At 56.9% G+C, this 22,116-nt stretch overlaps 1 protein-coding gene across 2 annotated transcripts in view; it reads left to right on the plus strand.

Annotated features, from left to right (window-relative positions):
- ITPKB (inositol-trisphosphate 3-kinase B) overlaps nt 1–19,915 on the plus strand; it is a 105,567-nt gene extending 85,652 nt beyond the window's left edge. The window contains exons 3-8 of one of the 2 annotated variants that reach the window (XM_081486949.1): nt 5,340–5,439; nt 6,679–6,892; nt 11,624–11,828; nt 13,929–14,030; nt 15,602–15,673; nt 16,770–19,915. In XM_081486949.1, the coding sequence (XP_081343075.1) occupies nt 5,340–5,439; nt 6,679–6,892; nt 11,624–11,828; nt 13,929–14,030; nt 15,602–15,673; nt 16,770–16,985 (909 nt within the window). In that variant the 3' untranslated portion in view covers nt 16,986–19,915. The remainder of the gene's footprint in view (nt 1–5,339; nt 5,440–6,678; nt 6,893–11,623; nt 11,829–13,928; nt 14,031–15,601; nt 15,674–16,769) is intronic. The other variant, XR_014052891.1, reaches the window with a different exon arrangement.
- The last annotated feature ends 2,201 nt before the right edge of the window (nt 19,916–22,116 follow it).

Consider the following 22,116-nt stretch of genomic DNA (forward strand, 5'->3'; position numbering starts at 1 on the left):
GAGGGAACCGGCCAGAGCAGTGTCAGAGCACCACACATCTCTTGAGCCTTAAAGGACCAGCATTTGCCCGCTGGGGCTGGCTGTTTTCTGATCCTTCTGAACTTCTCTGAGTGCATTAGGGTTCTGCACCTTTTCCTGTGCAGCCAGAGTAGAGAACAAGACCCCACCTCTCACGGAGCAAGGTCAGGGCTGTAGCAAACATCAGCAGAAGGCCCTCCTGCCCTGCACGCAGGTAAGAAAACAGAGCAAAACCCAGACCAGCGCTTATGTAGCCCAGGCGTGCAGGCAGTCATCTAGGGATTTGTGGAGCCAGGCTGTCCAAGCCTGCGAAAAGCCTTACTTCCGGTCTGCAGTTGACTTACATCCAGCACAGAATCAAGGTGAGAGACGTGCGCCTCCCCCCGCCGCTTGACAGGCCATCAGCTTTGTGGGGCTTGCTTTCCCCTTGGAATGCCGCCCAAGAACATCCCAAGTACAGAATCCCAGCCACAGTCTAGAAACGATTAGCTGGCCTGATCTGACTCATGGGCGAGCGCCGTGTCACCTGGTGGCTAAGCTGGAAGTGGCCCCTGCCCAGCTCCGGAATGAGACCTGTCCGGGGTTTTGGTGGCCGGTCGTGGAGCATCTCCCAAAGACTCTGGGCCCCTCTGCTGAAGAAGCAGCCTGAACACCCCCTCCCCCTGAGCAGCCTCATGCCCTGGCTGCCCAGGGGAACCGCCCTGAAGAAATCTTGTCCTTCCTGCCCAGTTTTCTGTCCCCTTCACCTCATCCAGCATGCTCTGGGCTGGAAGGGGCCCAGCTTGTGGATAGACAACCACTGTTGGTGAATTGGTGTGAGGTTCCCAGGGTGAACTGGCACCTGCGGGCTGGGAGGAGAGTGGAATGACTGGGAAACAATTCAACCAGTAGGATTCTTCATCTTCCAGAGGAAAGACTCCTGTCTACCATGGGGTTGTCTGAAGATGAGAAATGAGGCCATAAAGTGCCCAGTCCAGCTCCTGTCACATAGTGAGAGCCCATAAGCGATGAGTCAGGAGTGCGCACACCAGGCCCAGTGCTGGGGGAGGCTGGCTCCCATCCTGTTGCACGGCTAGGGCAATGAGCCCTCCTGGTGAGATGACAGACGATGCCAGCTTCCAGGCAGTTTCTGAGAGCCGTCCCCTTTGCTCTGTCATGCTCAGCAGACTGGAGGGGAACACCCCAGCTTATCCATTTAGTTAAGCTGGTTCCAGATGCCCGTGTGAGTCAGGAATACATCAGAGCTGAACTTGCCTGAGTCAGCTAGCTGACTTCTCAGATTGACATACGAGGACTCTGCCGCCCAGAGAGGTCAGGGGGCATGTAGGCAGGTGGAGCTTTGGGGGCGTTCCAGGGAGGGTCAGCAGAGGGTGTCCAGATAGCCCTGGTGACTGGGAGGTGATGGAGGACCGGAGCCAGGGAGATCAGCAGGCAGCCAGTGCTGCCCTGGAGGAGGGACCAGGCACCCTCGGCCACACCACCTTCAAGGCCTGTGAGGGCTGCCTGTGTGTCTGACAAAGCTGGGCTCAAGAAACTCAAGACCTGGGGCTGTGGTCTGATTCCAGTGACTGACGCTCTTGAGGGTCTCCCAGGAGAGAAAAGATGATCACCTCCTCGAGATGGAATTCTTCCAGATTGTTGGGCTGTTCTCCTGTCTTGCTGGCCTCCTGTCTTGGGTTGGGGGAGAGGCCTGGCCTCCACTTCTGAGGACTGTGGCTTCCTCCAGCGACGGACTCGGAGGGAGACTGCTAGCCCCCGCCTGCCTTCTGGAACTGGCTGCCTGGGACATGGCTTCTACCTGGAGCAGGTGGTTCCTGGATGGGTGCTGGGGTCTCCGGCATCATCGTAGAGGAACCGATTCTCTGCAACCTCCCACCTTTCTGTTTCTCTCCGCTCCAATGGGCTGTGGGTGGGGGGAGCATGATCACCCTGCAGCCTCCTTTCCTGGGCCTGGACTGGGATCTGCTTTTCTGTTTAACGTTTGGCAGCGACCTTAGGCACAGCCTGGGTGCTGCTATTTAAAACCACAGGAAAATCCCCTGTGTGCTGCTGCCAGAACAGTTGAGAAATCCCCTGGTGTGCACACCCGGCCCAGTGGAATATTCCACCTTGGAAGGGGCGGGCTCTCTGGCCTTGGCCACGTGGGGCCCATTTTCACGTTGTAGAATTGCTTCCTTGTGGAGGAGGTGTGGGAAAAGGGAAGCTACCCAGAAAAGGCCCCGTTTACTCAGAGCTCAGCCATGCTGGGAGGCTCTTGGGTCCCATAAGCATTCAGAGGACCCCTGCCCTGGAGCACCCTTCTCCTTTTTGGACCCCTGGACCTAAAGGTTTCACAGCTCAGATGCCCCTGCTGGGCCGGAGCCTGGCTTTTCTCAGCCAGCATCAGTTCCCTCCTGCCCGCTGTACCTCAGGCCCACTGCCCAGTATGTCCTGGTGGGGCCCCAAAGAGCTGCATCCCAACTGGGTGGGTCTGGCCCAGCCCCAGCTCCATGGCCTTTCTTCTTTAGTAAACTTACCTCCAGACTGACTATTCCTGGGGTGACTTCAAGGACACTCTTCCTTGAACTCAGACCACTAAGATACTTCCACAAACACCCCTGTGCCTGTGAGCTCCTAATAGCTTTACCTCCCGGGATCAAAGGAAGCTCTGTGTTATTCCCATTTTACAGATAAGCTAATAGGGCCTCAGGAAGGGTCCAGAACATGTCCCAGGTCAGTGAGGACTGGATGGAGCCAGGACTCAGGCCCAGGGCAGCCTGTCTCCCCCACACCACACACCCCTGAGTCCAACCATCTCGGCCCGGCATTCAGGGCCGGTCTCACCTACTCACCCTTAACCACTGCTTCCAACTCTCGTTCCTAGCACACATGGCCCAGCTACTCTAAAGCCCAGTCCTGGGCCTCTGTTCCCATAGGCCCCTGCTGCCTGCGGGAGTCTTCTGCTCCCTCGCGTCTGCCCCCAGACCACCTCTGGGGGTCAGCCTCTGTCACAGCCTTCCTTCCCAGCAGGCCTCAGTCTTTGCATCACCCCACATCCAGCCCCCACCCCGGCAGCCAACACTCCTCCCTGGGTCCTCTGCTGTCACTACATCTGCAAGTCTCATGTGAGATGACATGCTGCAGTGGAGTGATCGGGGCTTCTCGTCTTCCTCTGAGGGGCCCTTGATCTTGGGATGTGAGAGGGGTCGTTTTTCAGAGACCTAGAGTGTCCATAGGACTAAAGAGTATGGGGGACCAACTGTCCATCCCTCCCTAGACAGATGAAAAAACTGAGGCCCCAAGAGGGTTCGTGAAGAAGGGCAATGTGGGGGGATTTCCCTGGTGGTCCAGTGGTTAAGAACCCAACTCTCAGTGTGAGAGACGCAGGTTCGATCCCTGGTCAGGGAACTAAGATCCCACATGCCATGGACCAACTAAGCCTGCAAGCCCCAAAAAGAAAAAAGGTCAGTGCGGGTTTAGTTGACCCCTTATGGGTGAGTGGTGTGGGATGGGGTCAGCTCAGCCCTGGATGGAGAACACTCTACCTTCCCCCACCTCCCACCTGGCTCTGAACCTGTCAGACCCTCGTCCCCTCTGAGCTCTGTTGCAGGAGTATGACCAGAAGATGGTGACCACTTGCACTTTTCTTATGGACCCGTCTAAACATCTTTCCCCCTGGGTCGAACAGACCATCACTTGATTGGTCATCTCATGTAACTAGATTTTCCCACTGCTGCCCTCATGCATTGTCTGCCCTGAGTATTTATGCAGCCTTCTGGGTGCTTAGATAAGAAACACTGGCTTTCCTTAGCCTTCTTTGGTGATCTCCATCAGAAGGAACTAGGAAAAACACCCTTGTCGATGAGGCCAGCCCTTTGTCATGTGGCCTGGGAGAACACTGCCCTCACTTAAAGATAGAGTAGGTCTTGACGGTAGAGCGAGGGTTTCTGGGATGGGGTAAACATTGCCAGGTTCACGTAGGGAAGAATTTTTCTCCTTAAACAGATTTTAACTTGAAAACTTGATGACAGAAGTAGTTGAGTCTCACCACAGAGAAAAAAACAAAGGAGACCAATTTAACCTTGATTTAACCTTGGGGAGTCCTTCAGCATCCTCTGGGTGGCTGCTGGCAGACAGTGCAGGACAGGGAAGGAAGAGCTGCCTCTCCGGGGTGCCCTGTCCAGGCAGGACCCCCTCTTCTGCAGAATTCCCAGCTTCCCCTTCCCAGCACAGAGTCTTGGGGGTTTACTGTCTGTGGTTTTGCTGGTTCAGGGATCCGCTTCTCAGGTACTTGAAATGCTTCTCAGTTCACTTCTCATCACCCACTGCAGGGGCTCGAGTCTGGGAACACTTGATCTTCATGTCTACAACCCATTCTTATTAAAATTCACTTAGGGATATTTTTATACAGGGAAATGTTTATTGCTGGAGATAAAAAGGATTTTTTTAAAAAGTGGTCATTTAGGTGAGGGTTTAAATGCTGCTGTGTTACTTACTTGTGAGGCTGGGGTTCTGCAAATTGAAACGACAATGATTACCATGCTTGCTGAGAAAATAAAATAAGGTGCTCAATAAAGGTTAGTTCTCTTTTCTGCCCAAGGAGCCCCTCCTATACACACACACACACACAGTTTTTATTTAAGAAACGTCCTAAGAAGGAGAAGTACAGTGGAGAGGGAGTCTCACGGGCTTGCTCACCCCTGTGTGCACCAAGGCCTTGGTGGCACTGCTGTCCCTGGGGAATTCCCTTTAAAGTCTCCTTGCACCTCTCACAGGCGAGAGCTGCCTCTGCTGCCACCGCCTGTGCCAGTGCAGAGTGAGATGGCACGCTGCCGCGGGGCGGCCACGGCCCTCTGGTCTTCCCCTTATGAGCCCTTGCTGTTGGGATGAGAGAGGTCATTTTCCAGAGTCCTAGAGTCTCCACCGATCCAAAGAGCATGGGGATCAACTAAACCCTCCCTAGACAGATGAAGAAACTGAAGCCCCGAGAGGGGCATGAAGAAGGGCAGTATTGGTTTAGTTGTCCCCTGATAGGGGAGTGGCATGGGAAGGGGTCAGCCCTGGATAGAGAACCTCTGCCCTCCCTGTCCTCTGTTCTCAGAGTGCACTGGAGCCTGTCCCCTTGATTTGGGGTGTTTTGCTCAGCCCGTTTGTGCAAGGGGCAAAGCCCCCTAGATATATGCCACCTAGATGTTGGAGGTGAGGTCCTCAGAGCTGCCTGCTTTGGGGTGTGGCACTCACCTCTAGTCCTGTGGCTAGAGCTTACCTGGCTTTGAATTCATCCTAACCGGAAAGTAGTAGTTCTGCTTCTAACGTAGAGTTTTTCGTTTGCTTGTTTCTAGAGCAAATCATGGAGGAAAATAAAAAACATGGTGCACTGGTCTCCCTTTGTCATGTCCTTCAAGAAGAAGTACCCCTGGATCCAGCTGGCAGGACACGCAGGTAGCTGCAGCTCTCCCGGGATGTCTGGCTCTCTGGGGAGGCGTGCAGCACGTGTTGGGGGCGGCCCTGGATATTCCAGGAGTTCAAGGTTCCGAACAGAGATGCTCTCCAAGAGAAGGGCCCTAACACTGCCTTGAAAATGCACATGATAGTCGCCCTCTCCATAGTCTGCATCACCCCTTCACAGATCACACACCTCTCCCTTCAGTCTCTGTCTCTTTCAATCTCTTTCTCTCAATCTTTCATTTTAACTCAATAAAACAAAGCTATCCGTCTTTTTAGCTCGCCTGCCATTTGTCACCTTGGACAAAGAGACAAAGCTAAGGGCTTCCCCGAGCGCCTGTTGTATGCTCACCTCACCATGCTCCTCGGGGTAACAGCACAAATGCAGATACAGTGTCTGCCCCAGGGAAGACTCATAGCTGGTGGGAGAGATGGGCAGGTCACTCCACGAGTTTTAGACGGTGTGGAGTGCTGGCTACAGTGGCCAGGCCCTGGGCTAGCCGTGAGGTCTCCAGGTGGCCCACAGTGACGGGGGAGGAAGTCTAGAGCTGTCTAGCCCACTAGCCGTGGCCCTTTGTCATGCATCATCCTTTGTAATGATGATCCGTCTATTATCAGGGGGGTTTTCAGTGGGCTGCCTGTGGACTTCAGGGCAGCACAAGGTCTGACATTTTTTTATATCCTCAACCACGTTGGCCTAGCTCAAGGCAGGCCAATGGACATCCTTTCTCAATACTTGCCTGGGGGTGTGGCTCAGAAGTGTGGACTCCCCATTTCTCTGCAGGTCTCCCTGTCCCGGCACTAAGTCCCACCCTATCAGGGTTTCTCCACTGAGAGTGGAGACACCTTCGTGGCTGGGAAGGGTTGATGGTGGGGTGGGGGGTAGAAATCACATAGAGGGGAGTGTATAGGTCCTGCCCAGAACCTCTACTAGCCTTGCTCACCCTCCAGGCGTGAGCACTGCTCTGCTTCCAACTTCAGAGGAGGAGCCTGGGGTCTGGAAAGTCGGGGAACCAGCGCAGAGTTGCCGTCTGGGTGTGGGGGGGACTGGGACTTGCCCCCACTCCCTTTAAAGGGCTCGGTCCACCAGCGGGAACCTGGGCACACCCAGAGCCCTGTGCTTACCCAACCCCCTAGCATCACCTGTGATGGAGGGGCGTGTGTGCCAGTGGGGGAGGTCAGGGCGGGGAGGGCCTGGGCCGGAGACCCAGGGCCTCCTCCCACCTTGCTCCGCAGGGAGCTTCAAGGCGGCTGCCAACGGTAGGATCCTGAAGAAGCACTGCGAGTCGGAGCAGCGCTGTCTGGACAGGCTGATGGCCGACGTGCTGAGGCCCTTCGTGCCTGCCTACCACGGGGACGTGGTCAAGGACGGGGAGCGCTACAACCAGATGGACGACCTGCTGGCTGACTTCGACTCGCCGTGCGTGATGGACTGCAAGATGGGCGTCAGGTGAGCCAGGCTTCTGGGACGGGGCCCGCCCGCTCCTCGGCACCCAGCTGGCCGGGCAGAAGATACTGGGCACGTTGGCACTCAGGGATCCCAGGAGGCGGGGGCTTTCTGGGCTGTCCCTGAGGCCTCGTGTGTGCGAGGACAAGCCAGGGGTCTGGGTGGACCCCTCCCCGGTCACCTTGCATATGTGCGGAGGGGACAGGGAGGCTGGTTCTGCCCAGGACGACCCCTTTCCTTCTCCAGTGAGGCAGGGACCGAGGGGACCTGGAGGAGTGCAGAGCCTCCCCATGGAGAGGGCTGCCCATTTGGTCAGGAGGGATTGCTGCAGCGAGCAAGGGGGCGGCTTCCTGTTACATGGGTTATGAGGGGGTGGCTGGAGTTGAGGCTCTTCTTAACACATTCTCCCGCCCCTGCCCCCTGCCACCTGCCTCCATGCTGGTGAGTGGGAAGAAGGAAGTGGTCAGTAGATCGTATTGATGTGCCAAAATACTCGAGCCTGTCATAAGGGAGCAATGGAGAAGGGAGTCCAGGAGCACGAGAGGCCCTGACAACAGGCACCAGCTTGCTGCCTTCTGGACTGGGGCTGGTGGTGGCTCCAGCCTGGCAGCTGCATGTTCCCGGGTCAGGGGCAGGACACATGGCCACATGGGTACGTGGGTGGCCTGTGTGTGGAATTGGGTCCCCCCACCGCACCCCACCCCAGACTCTGCCCAGACAGGACCCAGGAGGGAAGGAGACAGGAGGAGTGGGCTGGAGGAGACAGGGTGGCGAGCAGAGCCCAGAGGGCCTGAGACCTGGCCGCCTGCCCTGCTTTGCTGGTAGGGTTTTCTCATCTCTCAGACTCTTACCATCTCATCTCAGGAGTCACAGTGTGGCTCCTTCTCCCCAGCACGGCAGCGGGTGGGGAAGTCCCTGCAGGCCTCAGAGAGCCGCCCAGCTGCAGGTGCCGAGAGGAGGCGGCCAGACGCTGGCTCCTCCATCCAGCCTGCTGCTCGCTGGGGAGACCAGGCTCCCAGCCGCAGAGCTCACAGCTGGAGCCTGTGTTTGCTTTGGATGGTTTAAGCAGTTTTATTTCTTAAAAGAGGAGATTGAGAAAGAGGAGGGTGTGTGAGAGTGTGTGTGCATGCGTGCGTGCGTGCAGAAGAGAAGCAGGCAAGCCGGTCAGTTTTCTTTCCCTCTTCATTCCTCCTGGGAGTTGTGTCATAAAATCAGACGCTGCCGGCTGGCCCACGCTGTCCCCTTGGCATTGCCCTGAGGGCGGGGACAAAGGGGTGGGTAAGTATAGATTCCAGTCTTTGCTCTGGCACTGTCCCCAGCCTCCTAGCCTTCTCCTCCCTCCATCCAGGGGTCTCACCATCTCCAGTCTACCAGGGAGGAGACAGAATGTCCCTCCAGCGACCACTTGGCCACTGCTCTTCTCCAGAGTCTTAATTTCTGTGCCTGGAAGGCACTCGCGTGATGTACTAGGAAGCACCCTCTCAAGGGGAGACACATAAAAATTCTGATGGCTGTACAGTCAGACCATGGCCAAGAAGAGTACACCCCGTGGGAAGAACGTGTGGCCAGTCAGTCCCGAAAGGCTGCCGGTGTGCCCATCTGTTCCCTGGCAGGCTGTGGGGGACAGGAGCCCTCCCTCTCACCAGGGCTGCCCCCTCCCCCTGCCACCTGGAGCCTCTGACCCATTGCACCCAGGGCTCTTGGGAGCCGCCAGCAGGGCTGGGATACAGTTAGCTCAGTCCTGGGCAGAGCTTGGAGACTGAGGGTGTGGGCGAGTGAGGGCCCGTGTGGAGGGAAAAGAATAGGTCTCCCCAAAACCAGTCCCTTCCAGCCCCACCTTCCCTGTCTCACGGGTCCTGAGCGTGGAGGGCCCTTCTGTGCTCCAAGTGTTGGGGACTTCTTACAGCCATCCTGGCAGATGGGCCTCAGGCCAGTCTGGGGCGGGAGGCCTTTGCCACCAGAGGCTAAGGGACTCGCCAGGGCCACGCAGCCAGACAGACACACCGTCCACCTCTGCAACAGGCCTCTGACTGCCAGTCTAGCCTTGGCTGCAGCTTGGCCCTTTCCAAGGGCTCTGTGGTTGTCAGATGGAGGAGGCCAGAGCCGGGGCCACCACAGACCCTGCATCCCAAGCAGGAGGGGTTCAGACTCATCACAGACTTGTCACTGTGGTGGAAGGACCGGTCAGCAGACTGAGCCTCAGCCACGGTGGGGCCTGAGGAAAGGGTGATGGAGACAACTGTGGTGTCCTAATGAGGGGCGTTCTTGGGACCCCGGTTCCACAAGGACATCGGCCCGCTTTGCTCTAGGGAGTTTTCTTCGATTTAACCTATAACTCTGTCTGGAGAATCAGGAGTGTCTTCCTGACTTTCAAGCCAGGGGCTGGCAGGCAGAGACCGAGCTGCCTGTAGCACCTCTGCCCTTGTGGAAGCAGGTTGGAGAGGGTGGTGGGAATGGGTGGCTTTGGTGTGTCACCTGTTGGCTCCCCATGGGCCGGCTGCCTTCCTGAGAGGAGCCCTCCCTCTGCTTCATCTTGTGGCTTCGCCCCTTGGCCTCTGCTCCTCCACATGACACAGAGGCATGACCTTCCTGCAGGGGTGGGTGAGGTGGGCTGGGCCAGTGTCAGGACACCCTCGGTGGACCCCTGACCCCACCACCCGGCTCGTGACCCTTGTGGGCATTTGCCCAGCTCCTTCCTCCCTGGAAGCTGAGCAACTCTGCCCAGACTGAGCTGCGCGGGCCCCTTTTTGGAGAAAGCCCCGTGTGGAAAGGGATTCGACATTGAGGCTTGCTGCCTGTTTAAGGAGCTACTGAGAAACCTTTGCAGAAGTGCATCCACCCACCTGCCCTGCAGGCCGCTGCAGGGCACTCAGGGGCATTGGGATGGCAGCCCCTTCCACACCACACATACAAATACACACGGGCCAGCATGACACAAATCCATGCAGAAGCCTCCTGCCCACAACCTCTGCCCTGAAGCTCTCATCATCACTAACCTGGCTGTGTACACGGTAGTGTTTATGTGCATGGCGTACATATAGTGGTGTGTGCATGCATGTGTGTGTGTGTAGAGGGCACAACCAAGGCAGGCCACCTCCTTATGATCTTCATCATTCCCTGTGCCATGCTGTGCTTAGTCACTCAGTCATGTCCAACTGTTTGTGACCCCATGGACTGTAGCCCTCCAGGCTCCTCTGTCCATGGGATTCTCCAGGCAAGAATTCTAGAGTGGGTTGCCATGCCCTCCTCCAGGGGATCTTCCCACCCCAGGGATCAAACTCAGGTCTCCCACATTGCAGTGGATTCTTTACTATCTGAGCCGCCAGGGAAGTCCAAGGATACTAGAGTGAGTAGCCTATCCCTTCTCCAGAGAAACTTCCCAACCCAAGAATCAAACTGGGCTCTCCTGCATTGCAGGCAGATTCTTTACCAGCTGAGCTACCCAGGAAGCCCTCATCACTCCCTGAAAAGTCCTGAATGACCAGGTCCAAGTTCACACCCAAAGATTTGCTTTTTTCTTGTTAAGAGTTGGTCCAGTGGTTCTGGAAACTTTTAATAGGTTTAGATATGACTAGTGTGTTCTGGGTCCTGCACTGGCAGGTTGGAGGTGTGGTGGGTGGCAGTGGAGCAAAGCCCTCGGGGACAGATGGCGAGTGGAGGCCAGGCTGGTTACAGGCCACCATGTGGGCAATGCCCACCCACACTGGCTCGGGGAGAAAATGTCCCTCTACTCAACTGACGCTGCAGATTTCTGTTTCAGGAATGGTCACAGACAGCAGCTGAGCTCATTGTGGGGGCTGACGGGGAGTTTGAAATAGGAGCAGGAAGGAGGGTGGGCGTCTGATGTGCAGCAAAGGGGTTGACTCACCCCGTTGGCCCTGGGGGTCAGGAAGGCTGCCTGGGGCCAGGAATTCAGTGCCAGGCTGCCCGGAGTCTGTACCATCCCCACTTCTGTTACGTCTGCTGGTTTCTAGGGAACCCCTGCCAGTTGGGCCTGCAGGCTTCCCCCCAGCCCCACCCCTGACACCTGTGCAGAGGGCACAGCGGTGAACAGCTTGCTTGACTGCATCTTCTCGAGGTCTGGTGTCCGAGGGGCAGGAAGAGCCCAGCACGTCTCTTCCGTAGCAAAAGGAGCCCTGAGGCTCCCCTCTCCTCCCTGCCGTCTTGGCTTCTCCCTCCAGCACTGTGGCTCCTTCAGAGACCTCCTTCTGGCCTGGCCTTTTTACTCAAGAAGGTGGTCCCTCTTCAGAGAGAGCCCTCAGGCTGCAGGAGCACCAGGGAGATGGTCAGGGTGGAGGGACAGAACATGCTCCAGACCCACACAGGTGCTGGCTTCCGAAGCCCTCGCTTCTTGGGAGGGTCCCAGGCAGCCACGGGGGGTGGGGAAGCTGGACCCTGAATGGACCTGCCCTCAGCCCCCTCCCCACCCTCACCCCAGCTGGATGAAACGAGTTCCCAAGCTGCCCTGTCTCCTCCTTCCCTGCTGGTCCTGTGAGCTTCCCCGGGAAGGAAGAGCTCCTTGGGCTTTGTCAGGCTTTCCCAGTGGTCTCGGAATGAAGTTTCCCCCTTTAGGCAAGGCTGCCCTGTCTCCATCAAGAGCCAGGCCCAGCCCAACCCAATGTGTGCCTGCCCTGGGTGAGCCTGGCTTGGCCAAGCTGACTGCAGCTCTCGGGCAGGGTGCCAGTGGGCCTCGGTCCAGCCAGCAGCCCTCATGTGGCCTCCCTTCCCTTGTAGGACCTACCTGGAGGAGGAGCTCACCAAGGCCCGGAAGAAGCCCAGCCTCCGGAAGGACATGTACCAGAAGATGATTGAGGTGGACCCAGACGCCCCAACCGAGGAGGAGAAAGCCCAGCGGGCTGTGACCAAGCCGCGGTACATGCAGTGGAGGGAAACCATCAGCTCCACAGCCACCCTCGGGTTCAGGATCGAGGGCATCAAGGTGAGGACGGCCAGGTGGGGCCTGAAGCTGCCTGAGCCACCAGCTCCTGGATGGGGAAGGATTGGGTCCTTGGATTCCACCAACATTCACCCCAGGGGTCCTTCAGAGGCTGTAAGATTCCTCCCAGTCTAGACCCAGGGCATGGCCAGCCAGCCCCAGGGACAGACATTTGGGGAAATTGGCCTACTCCTTGATCTGAGTCCAGGTGGGATGGCCATGGAGGGGGCTGGGGCCTTGCAGCAGGGGTACCTTCTAACCCTGCCCAGCAGTAAGCTCTCTGCCAATGACCCTGCCTTCAGTCCAGACCATGCCTGGCACTGAGTGCCCACCCAGGAGGGCCCAGCCTGGATGCCAGGGCTGGGAGCTGGCTCATTCTGCCCAGGGTCCCAAAATGAGGACTTAAAGTGAGATGCAGTCAAGGGAGGGAGCCTGCTAGTTGCTTTGACATCTGAGTCATCTGCCCAGGCGGGCAGGACTAGGTACTGCTCTGTCCGGGTCACCAAACACCTCTGGGGAGCCTGCACCGAGGCCACCCCCTAACTTCCGGGCCACCTCATTCTCCTTTCTTTGCCTTTCACTCATTTGAGTAGGGCCTGAGAATGCTCTCCCCAGAGCCAGGCTCCCAGACGCCGCCCTTGCTGTTGGATCTGGGCGTCGGCTCACACGTGCGTTTCGCCCCAAGCAGCATGGTGTGAGGTGCTGGCCCCTCAGTCTCAGGCAGCCATCCCTGTCAGTGGAGGACAGTCCCTGAGCATTCTTGGGTTTCTCTTCTCTGTCCATTCTTGGCTCGTGTTGGCCGGCCCTTGCCCAGAGTAGGGCATGACACCCGAGCGAGAGAAGCTGGGGCAGCCTCCTTGCAGATGGCATTGGGTAGAAGTTTCTGCTGGGCAGTGGCCCCTGGGACAGCTGCTTTACGAGCTGAGAAAGCCACTTGCCCCTCCCCTGTCTTCTGAAATCAGCTTTTGCTGTTTTTTACATCCAGTGTTGTTATGTGCACATCCTCTTCCTCTCAGCGCTCCTTTTCATTTCTGGATCTGTCTGAGGCAGTCTGCTTTCCCCTTCACCTCTCTCTCCATCTCAAGCTGGATCTTCTGGTCTCTGTCTGTTGTCCAGCTGTGTGGGAGCAGCCCACAGCCCGTCTTCTCGGGCTCTGAGAGAAGCCAGCTGCCTTCACCAGCTCTCCACCAGCCTCTCCGCTCCCGTAGTCCAGGAAAGGCCCCCAGCAGAGACCCTCTGTGGGGTGGGGAAGGCCCAGCCCACAGCTTTCTCCCTCTGCCCAGGGTCCTGCCCGTTCTTGCAGAGGCAGCCACAGTGCCTTAAGCTCAGCTCCTGGGGTCCACAGACCCATGTCTGGGGACTCCTAGGGGAGCTATCCTTTCTCACCCTTTGATCTTAAAGAACAGATTTCCTCATAGAGGTGCTAATTAAGCCTCACGTGTTGCCTGGTCTGCCTGGAACAGACGTAACCGGGCTCAGGAAACGGACCCATTTTGTGTGCTGGGCAGGGCTGGGAGCTGGGTGGGCTGTTAAACCTCGGCTTTCAGGGAACCTAAGTCAGAGACCCTAAGTCAGAGACCTGTAATCACAAAGGGAACCTGAACATGGGGCAAGGGCTCTCCTGTGGGGAGCAAGGGCGTCCCTGGGCAGCAGGGACCTTCCAGCACCCCAGTTCCACAGTGCCGGCACCCCGGGCCTCTAGTGGCAGTGGAGGCTCATGCAGCTCCCTCAGAACCCCGCTGCTCCCACTCAGGACCCTCAGGATGGGCAGCTCTCACAGCCTTGCTCTCCCATCTTGGCCCAAGCGCCCCCCCATGCCTCCAGGCCTTCTTAATGCTCTTCCTCTGCCTGAGACACTGGTGCCACCCGCTCCTTCTCCTCAGCCAGGGCCCAGGTAAGGCACTCTTCTGCTGTGCTGTCCGATTAACCGCCCTGTGCCTGGTCAGTCCGGCGCCTGCCTCCTGGTGCTGCACACGGGCAGCTCACTGCCTGGGGGTCAGTTTGGGGCTCCTGGCTCTGAAGCATGGAGTGGCGGAATGAGTGCAATGCCCATCTGTGGGATGTCTGCTGAACCCCCTCCTGGGTGGGCGTTGTTCTCCCCAGAAAGAAGATGGCTCTGTGAACCGGGACTTCAAGAAGACCAAAACGAGGGAGCAGGTGATTGAGGCCTTCAAAGAATTCACTAAAGGAAACCCAAACGTCCTGGTGAGTCGGGTCCCCCCCCTGCAAAGGGGCTGGGCCCTCTCTGGGGGTTCTTGCCCAGCCCAAGACTGAGCTGTGGTACCCATGCAGAAAACCCTGGCCCCAAACTTCCGCTTGGAAGGTGGAGAGGGAGATGGTGTGGTTGTCAGCCTGTCGGCGGGTGAACACACACTCGTTTTTCCCCTTCGCCAGAAACTCAGCTCCCCAAAACGTCTCCATCCTTTCAGAGCAGTCCTTTCCAACACTGTATTCCTCTAGCCTCTCCGCCCCCGCCGACCCCCACCTACTGCCTGCCAAGTATTACGCCAAGTGCTCGCCAAACCCTCACAGCAGCTGCCTGCAGCAGCTCGGCATCCTTGTCCCCATATTACAGATGAGGAGACTGAGTGGTCAAGGGCACACAGCTAGGAAAGCGGGGGAGCTGGGGCTCACACCCAGTGGGCCGGCAGCCTGCTGGTCCCTGCACTTCTAGGCGTGGCCGGCCCTCCACCAGGCTGAGACAGAGTGAGGGAAGTGTGCGGGGGTATAGGGGGTGAGATATCACATTACCCTCCCCAGCAAGAACTGACGGGCTCTCTGAGCCTGGAGGTGTGGGTGGCAGAAGTTCGTGACAGATGACTTCATTTGCTGTAGGCAGGCTGGACAGATGCTCTGAGCACTGGGATCATGTGGTGTAGGGCGTGTTGAGCCCCTACACCCCAAGGACAGGGCACCCTGTGACAATCAGGGACTTGACTACACCAGGGAGGTGGGCCCTGGAGCCCTCTTGAGAGGCACCTTCTCTTGCATGGGCTCCCCAGGACTGCTGAGCAGAAGGGCTGGACCCAGACAGCCCTTCTCCAAGGAGACTCAGCACCAGCTGGTACTGGGTAGTCTCCCTCCCTCCTTTTCCAGCCTAGAGACTTTGGCCCATGGTAAGAGCTGAGGCTTCAGTCCTAGGACAGGTGCCCCAGCTCAGCAGAGCCACTACAGAGTGCACGGTGCCCGCGCCCGGACAAGAGGGGTTTATTCCTGGCGCTGAGCTCCAGGCTGGTGCTGCTGCACTGGCATCGAGGGGACCCTTTGTGCTTGTGTGCGACGGGCTTCCCTCCTTGCAGGCCCCCCGGAGGGTGGACATCCCAGGGCCATCACAGCTCTGCGGAGAAGCCACTGGCAGAGAGATTTGTGGCTTTGGCTGTTTTATGCTGTTCTTTTCAAAAGTTCAGGGCACTTAAGTTTGTGTCAGGAAGTTCGCACCATGGCAACCAGGCTCTCTGGGGGCTGCCTCCACACTGCTAGCATTCCAGAATAGACTTAACCCCTGTGCGAGGGGCTCCTGGAACTGACTCCCCTCTACCCCAGCACCTCCTGTCACGAAGCAGTGTGGAGTAGAGGGAGCGTGGGACCAGGGCCCCAGCTGCCCTGTCTTCACGGGGCCTCAGTTCCTTCATTTCTAGATGAGGAGGTTGAAATAATCAGAGTGTGAGGACCCTCTCATGCTGACAGTCCGCAACTCTTAACGGGCTAAATGACACCACCTCACCACCACCACCCCCCCGATACATTTAAAAATCTGGGCATCTTTCTGTTCCCAGATTGCCTACCGGGACCGGCTGAAGGACATCCGGGCCACCCTGGAAATCTCTCCCTTCTTCAAGTGCCACGAGGTAGGTGTCAGGCTCTGTCTGGTGGGCCATGACCTCGGGACCTCGCCTGAGTTGTGGGCCTGCCCCCTACGCTAGCAGACCTGCTCCCAAAGCCTGAGGGGTGTCCTTAGGCTGACTGCAGCTGGGTCAGGCCCCTCACTCCACACAGGAACCACACTGCAGCCATCTGCCAGGCTCCCTGGGATGACCACAGGGGCTGTGAGCTGTGGTCCTGTCGCCCTCTCCTCCCTCTCCCTCCCGACCACGGGGGCTCCTCCGTTCTGAGTGGCTGTGGCAGGACTTGTGTTTCCCACACCCGAGGATCTCGGAGCTGCTGAAGTAGCCAGGTAGCCCTCCATCACCACCCCGAGATCTTCAGGAAGGGCAGGCAGGTCTCGGGGTACCACTCTGGAGCAGGGCTCCTGCCTTCCTCTGCGGGCAGAGGGCAGCACACAGGGAGCCTGAGAGAGAGAGGATTCGGGGATTGACAGCAGTACCCGGCGGAGAAGGCAGTGGCAACCCACTCCAGTACTCTTGCCTGGAAAATCCCATGGACGGAGGGTAGGCTGCAGTCCATGGGGTCGCTAAGAGTCGGACACAACTGAGCGTCCTTGCTTTCACTTTTCACTTTCATGCATTGGAGAAGGAAATGGCAACCCACTCCAGTGTTCTTGCCTAGAGAATCCCAGGGACGGGGGAGCCTGGAGGGCTGCCATCTATGGGGTTGCACAGAGTCAGACACGACTGAAGCGACTTAGCAGCAGCACCCGGAGGGGTTCATAAGACCCTGACTTGCTGGGGAGCCCAGGCCCACATGCAAGCATACACACACACACGCATAGGGTCTACCTTCCTGGACACTCCTCCCTGGCTCTGTTCACACTGTGGGTGGTCTTGTTCTGGATCCCATGTGCTCTGCCCCGGGCATGGCCACTCTCCCGGGCTCTGCTGCCCAGGAGAGAAGGGGGGAATGGAGCCGTGGGCTCTAGGCCTCACCTGAGTGCAGCTCTGCCCACTTCACACTGAGGTCTCCAGCTTTCCCAAGCCTGGTCTGCAGCAGGGTGAGGTCAGGGTGGGGCCTGGCCCTTCCCGGCCTCATCTCCCTGCTCCCCTCCAGGTCATCGGCAGCTCCCTCCTATTCATCCACGACAAGAAGGAACAGGCCAAGGTGTGGATGATCGACTTTGGGAAAACCACACCCTTGCCTGAGGGCCAGACCCTGCAGCACGACGTCCCATGGCAGGAAGGGAACCGGGAGGATGGCTACCTCTCGGGCCTGAACAACCTCATCGACATCCTGACGGAAATGTGCCCAGGTGCCCCGCTCGCCTGAGGCCACCCTCCGCCTCGCCTCACCACCGCCCTGGCCTCTTCTCCCCATTGCTTTCCTTCTCCTTCTCAATTTTTCCTTCACTCCCTCCCTGGGTGCAAGCTCCAGAACTGACCCTCCTGATTGATCGGCACTACAAGACACTTGGTAGAAGAGACAAGATTGTCTAGTTACTTCCTAATTGAAGGGCCTGGAGCTGGGGTTTCCACTTTCTTTGTCAGTAGGATCTCCTACTAGCAGAGAAATGCCCAAACCCAGGCTTGGGAGACCAGTAGGGTTTAGAGCTGGAGGGAGGCTCAAGAAGCCATGGGGTTCCTGGCTCCAGAGGGGATCCTAACAGAAGAGCACCCCAGCCTCTGGGCAGGTTACCTGTGGGGGCCTTCTGCCCCCTGGTGGCTGGTGCCAGTGATGGCACTGTTAGGTGTAACTGGCTTTTGCCTTACCCTTTGGGGATGGTCTGACTGTTGCTCTGGACGTGGGGGTCTGCTGCCAGGCTTTCTGGTATTTGGGGCACAAAACCACTGGGAACATAATGCCGGCCGAGAATAAAAGACGCTCTGCTTATCAGCCGAGGGACTCCCAGAAATGCCCTGGTGGCCTTTGTAGGTCTGCCAAAGCAGGGACCCCTCCCATTGGATATTGAAACACCCCAACACTGGGATAGACCCAGGATCCAAAAGTCCCAGATCCAACTTGACTGTGCTCTCTGATATTGACCTTCCTGGGAGCACACAGGCAGGAGCTGTGTTCTTCCTTCTGTGGTCTTGGCATGAATTCAGGGGGACACTCTGCAAACCTGAGCTTTCAGAGATGTCCCGTGACACCCAGGGCCTCCCACCTGTGCCTCCCACTCCCTTCCTTACTTTGAGAGGTCCTGAGGGCTGGATGGCAGCGGGCCAGGGCCCAGGCAGCCCCAAGGGAAGAAAGAACCTGCAGAGGACAGTCCTGTCCTCTCACCTCCCCACTTCCTAGTGCCAGCTGGTCCCCCTGATGCACACCCAGGGCTCTCGTGAAACCCAGGGTGCCCAGCAGTTAGGGGGCAGAGCCTCGGGCCAGTGCTGAGCACGGAGGAAGCAGGACATTGGCTCACTGGCATCATTTCCCCCCAGAAAGAGCAGCCTGGAGGGCTTAGACTCATTTCCCAAATGTGGTGTGGGCAGCTTCCAGAATATGTGGAAGGTGCCAGGCATCTCTTCTGGGGTTTCTAGGTTGCTTGAAGATTCATGGGGAACCACTTATAAGCCTTATTTTAGTTGTAAAGCAAGTAGGTCTGTATTATTGAGAAGGATATAAATCTCGCATGACTTTTAAAGAACAAAACTCCAGCTCTGTGGCCATTTGGTGCTGTGCCCCAGGTGCTCACCTGTGCTGCAGGAGGTTGGACCCGTTGCTCTGCAGGGAGACGCTCCAGGGACACGTGGAGTGGATGTGTCCCCAGGTGTGTGTGCCTGGAGGACCAATCCACAGGGAGGGCTTCCTGGGCTGCCCCCTGTCACCCTAGGGTCTCTGGGGGAACTGTCAACTTGCCCACGTGACTTACGTTTCCCTTTTCATCCTGGGTGAGTGACAGTTGGTGGGGGTGGAGGGTGGGACACGTGAGGATGTGTAAGTACAGATTTTAAAAAAGGAAATCACTTTTCAGTTTCCTGGCTCTTGTTCAAAACAGCAGTGAGCTCCAGTGTGGGCTGACTTGCTAAAGGTCACACCCCCGCCCGGCTGAGCACTAGAGAGCTCGTGACACCACGTGACCCTAGAAGGCAGAAGGGACCCCGGGAGTCTGTGCTGCAACTGTCTCGGGGCGGGGTTTTGGGACATCATGTTTTGGGACATCATGAATTCATATATAAAGCCCCACTAGGGGCTGGCCGAGTTACCCTCATTCTATCTATGAAAAAAAGTTTGTTAAAGCAAAATAATGCTATGAACAAAAATTACAGGGGACCAGCTTAACCGACTGAAGAGAACAAACTTTCCAAGCACTTTAAGCAGACTCCAGTTGTTTGCAAACAATGTGCTAATATACAAGTGATTTGTTCATTAAAGGTGCCCCAGAGGGCCTCCTCTTGGCAATTCTTTGCTTTGGGTTACAAGTATATATGTGAATGGTAGAAAGTGGTGTCTCTGTGGGGTTATTCTATTACTTAGGGGTTTGAGGGTTTTGTATTTCCCATGCTTGTTCTTCTGCACACCTCCTCTCTCGCCCCCCATTCTCCCTGCTGTCCGCCACTCCTCCGTTGTCCAAGCAGGATGGATGGATCCTGGAATGGGATTCAGGCAGTCTGGAAACCTCCCCCAGCCAGCCCGGTCCAGGCGGGGACCCCCTGGGTCCTGGCCCTGCAGGTGTCAGGAGGGAGGGACGAGGTGTGCATATCTGCACACAAGTGGGTGGCCCTGGTGTTCAGCACTGCTCAGCAGTGGAGGGGGGTTCTCAACTGCTTGTCCCAAATGTGCTTTTAGTGTCATGTAAGAGGTTTTTAAGTTATATTTATTTTGTGGGTTTTTCAATTGCACAAAACACTAAGTCTGAGAGGCTGGATGCTGTTTCTCCTTTAAAGCTCTACCTTCTTTCTGAACGTCTTTTTCCACCCAGTGAAAAGAGCCCGGATGTAGCCTTGGCCACTGTCCCTCTCCCCTCCCCGCTCCCCATGGACTCTTTCCACCGTTAGCTGTATTTAGCTTTGAGTTTCTCTGCGTCTGGTCAACCCCCGTGTGTATATAACCCAGGCCCTTGCTTGGGAAGAAGCGAGGTGCTCACCCCCTGCCAGTGCCTTTTTATGGAGAAGAAGACTCCCCCGGGTGTTCTCCTTCCCTCTGCACCCCTCTCCTCGCCACACCTTTGGAGAAAACTGAGCTGTTACAGACCCCCGCACCGTGCCTGTCAAACAGACTTTACACGCTCTGTACCTTCCTGAATAAAGGCCCTGGAGACCATGGTGCTGCGTGCCAGCTGTGTGTGCTGTGCTTCCCACCGCATGTCCTGGAGGGGTGTCTGGGGGCGGGGGCAAGGGTATCTTTGTAAGCTGGAGGATCCAGAGGGGCTATGACAACTCCCAGGTGGGGGGGGTCAGATTGGGTAATATTTTAATCGGCAAAGGATTTTAAACACTTCAAAACTCTTTTCTACTCTTCCCATGAAATCTTCACATAGTAGCTCAGGGACGAAGCCACAGTCTGCTCCCCCTCGGAGCTGGCAGAGCTGCCAGCAGCCTGTGCTTATGCAGCCTGGCTCTGGGTGCTCACGTCTCCAGTCCCCTTGGATCCTGGTATCGGCTCCATGAGTAAAACTGTATAGTCTACCAGTGGGGAAACTGAGGCTTAGAACAAACACCTTGTCCTGGGTAATAAGTGGGAAGCAGGGATTCAGATCCAGAATTTGCCTGTTTTCAAAACCAGTTCTGTCTTCCTCCCTCCCTGGGAGGACATCTGGAGGGCAGAGAGGTTGTCTTATCTTTGCCATGCATCCCAGGCACTGAGCACCAAGCCTGGCACATAATAGCCGCCCAGCGAGGGTTTGGTGGGCTAATGAATGGCCGTGTGGCTGGGTTGGCCGAGGAAGACCACTGAGAGCAGGAGCCCCGGCAGCACATCAAGGATTCGCCATGCCCTTCCCTTCAGGCTTCTCCCAGCTCTGGATTGCTGGCAGCTTCATTTGCAGAACCCAGCATTCTGTATCCAGGGGGCTGGTTCATCCTTATCATCTTGAAAAATTATAGGACAAAAGCACAAAAAAGCCACAGTGCCTTTGCACCTTCTGTCCCTCCTGGCTGGACTGCTCTCCCCAGGTTATCCCGTGGTAACTGTGTGCATTCTCACACCTGAATCTCATTCCTGTCCATGCCCCACACTGGCTCCATGGGCTCCAACCAGGTTCATCCCAACTGCTTCCTGCCCTTCCTTCCCTGTCAGCCCAGAGCCCTGGGAGGTGCCCAGGCCTGTGCCTGTGTAACCCTGAAGTCTGGGGAATTTAACACCCCCCTCCCCATGGCACAAACATTTCCCCAGTGGGAGACAAGAACAGGTCACTAGGTCCCTGCACCTTCACCACACACCCACCTGCCTGATGGATGCAGCTCCCCAAAGGTCCTATCAGATCAGACTAGCAGCTGGTCTTCATTCTGACAAAGAAGCTTCATTGGAGGAAACTGAGCTGTTACAGGCCCCCACACCGTGCCTGTCAAACAGACTTGACACGCTCTGTACCTTCCTGAATAAAGGCCCTGGATACCATGGTGCTGCGTGCCATCTGTGAGTACTGTGCTTCCCACCGCATGTCCTGGAGGGGTGTCTGGGGGCAGGGGCAAGGGTATCTTTGTAAGTTGGAGGATCCAGTGGGGCTTCATTCTGACAAAGCAGCAGGAAACAAGCCTCCTTCTCAGGCTTTGCTCCCTGGGGAACCTCAGCAGGGATACTGTCCTTTAGCTCTTGGCTCCCATGTTACCTCCTTGGAAAAGTCTCTGAACCCCTGGCTAAAGCAAGCGTACCCCAGCCGCACTCATCTCCCACATGCTGTTCAGTGTTCCAGACCATCTACAGGACTTGAGGTCTGTCTCCATTCCGAGAGCAGAGACTTGAACTTTTAACTACAGTTTTCCACGTTTTGCAGCGCCAGACACAGGGCAGGTGCTCGGGCAATGTTGATGGGGCCCCTGAGCACCCCCAGTAACCATGCCTGTCGGGCACACAGATGCCCCTTCTTAGGCAGGAGCAGAGCTGCTCCCAACTGGCATGGATTGCCTGGCCTCCATCCTCTCCTGCCTTCTTGTCTGTGCCTTTGTCAGCCATCCATTCTCAGTGTCTTTCTCTAAATCTTGCCGTTGCCAATAGTTGACTAGTAGAGGCACTCATGGAGAATACTCCAGTATTCTTGCCTGGGAAGTCCCATGGACAGAGGAGCCTGGCTGGCTCTAGTCCATGGGGTCGCAAAGAGTCCGACACAACTAAGAGACTAAAGAGCAACGAAGGGCCTCAACAAGTACTTTCTGGGATGGATGAGTGTCACTCCCTCTCCTCACCATCATTACCTCTACCCCAACCAGGGCTTTGTGATCACTCCCAACCCATGTGCAGCTCCTGTGGCCATGAAACCCTGGCCTCTTGTGTCCGCTTGGTTTCCCTGCTCAGCCTCCTATGTCTA

The sequence above is a fragment of the Giraffa tippelskirchi genome, chromosome 5 (genome assembly GCF_054371585.1).
Source record: "Giraffa tippelskirchi isolate mGirTip1 chromosome 5, T2T-mGirTip1v1.2.pri, whole genome shotgun sequence".
Lineage (NCBI taxonomy): Eukaryota > Metazoa > Chordata > Mammalia > Artiodactyla > Giraffidae > Giraffa > Giraffa tippelskirchi.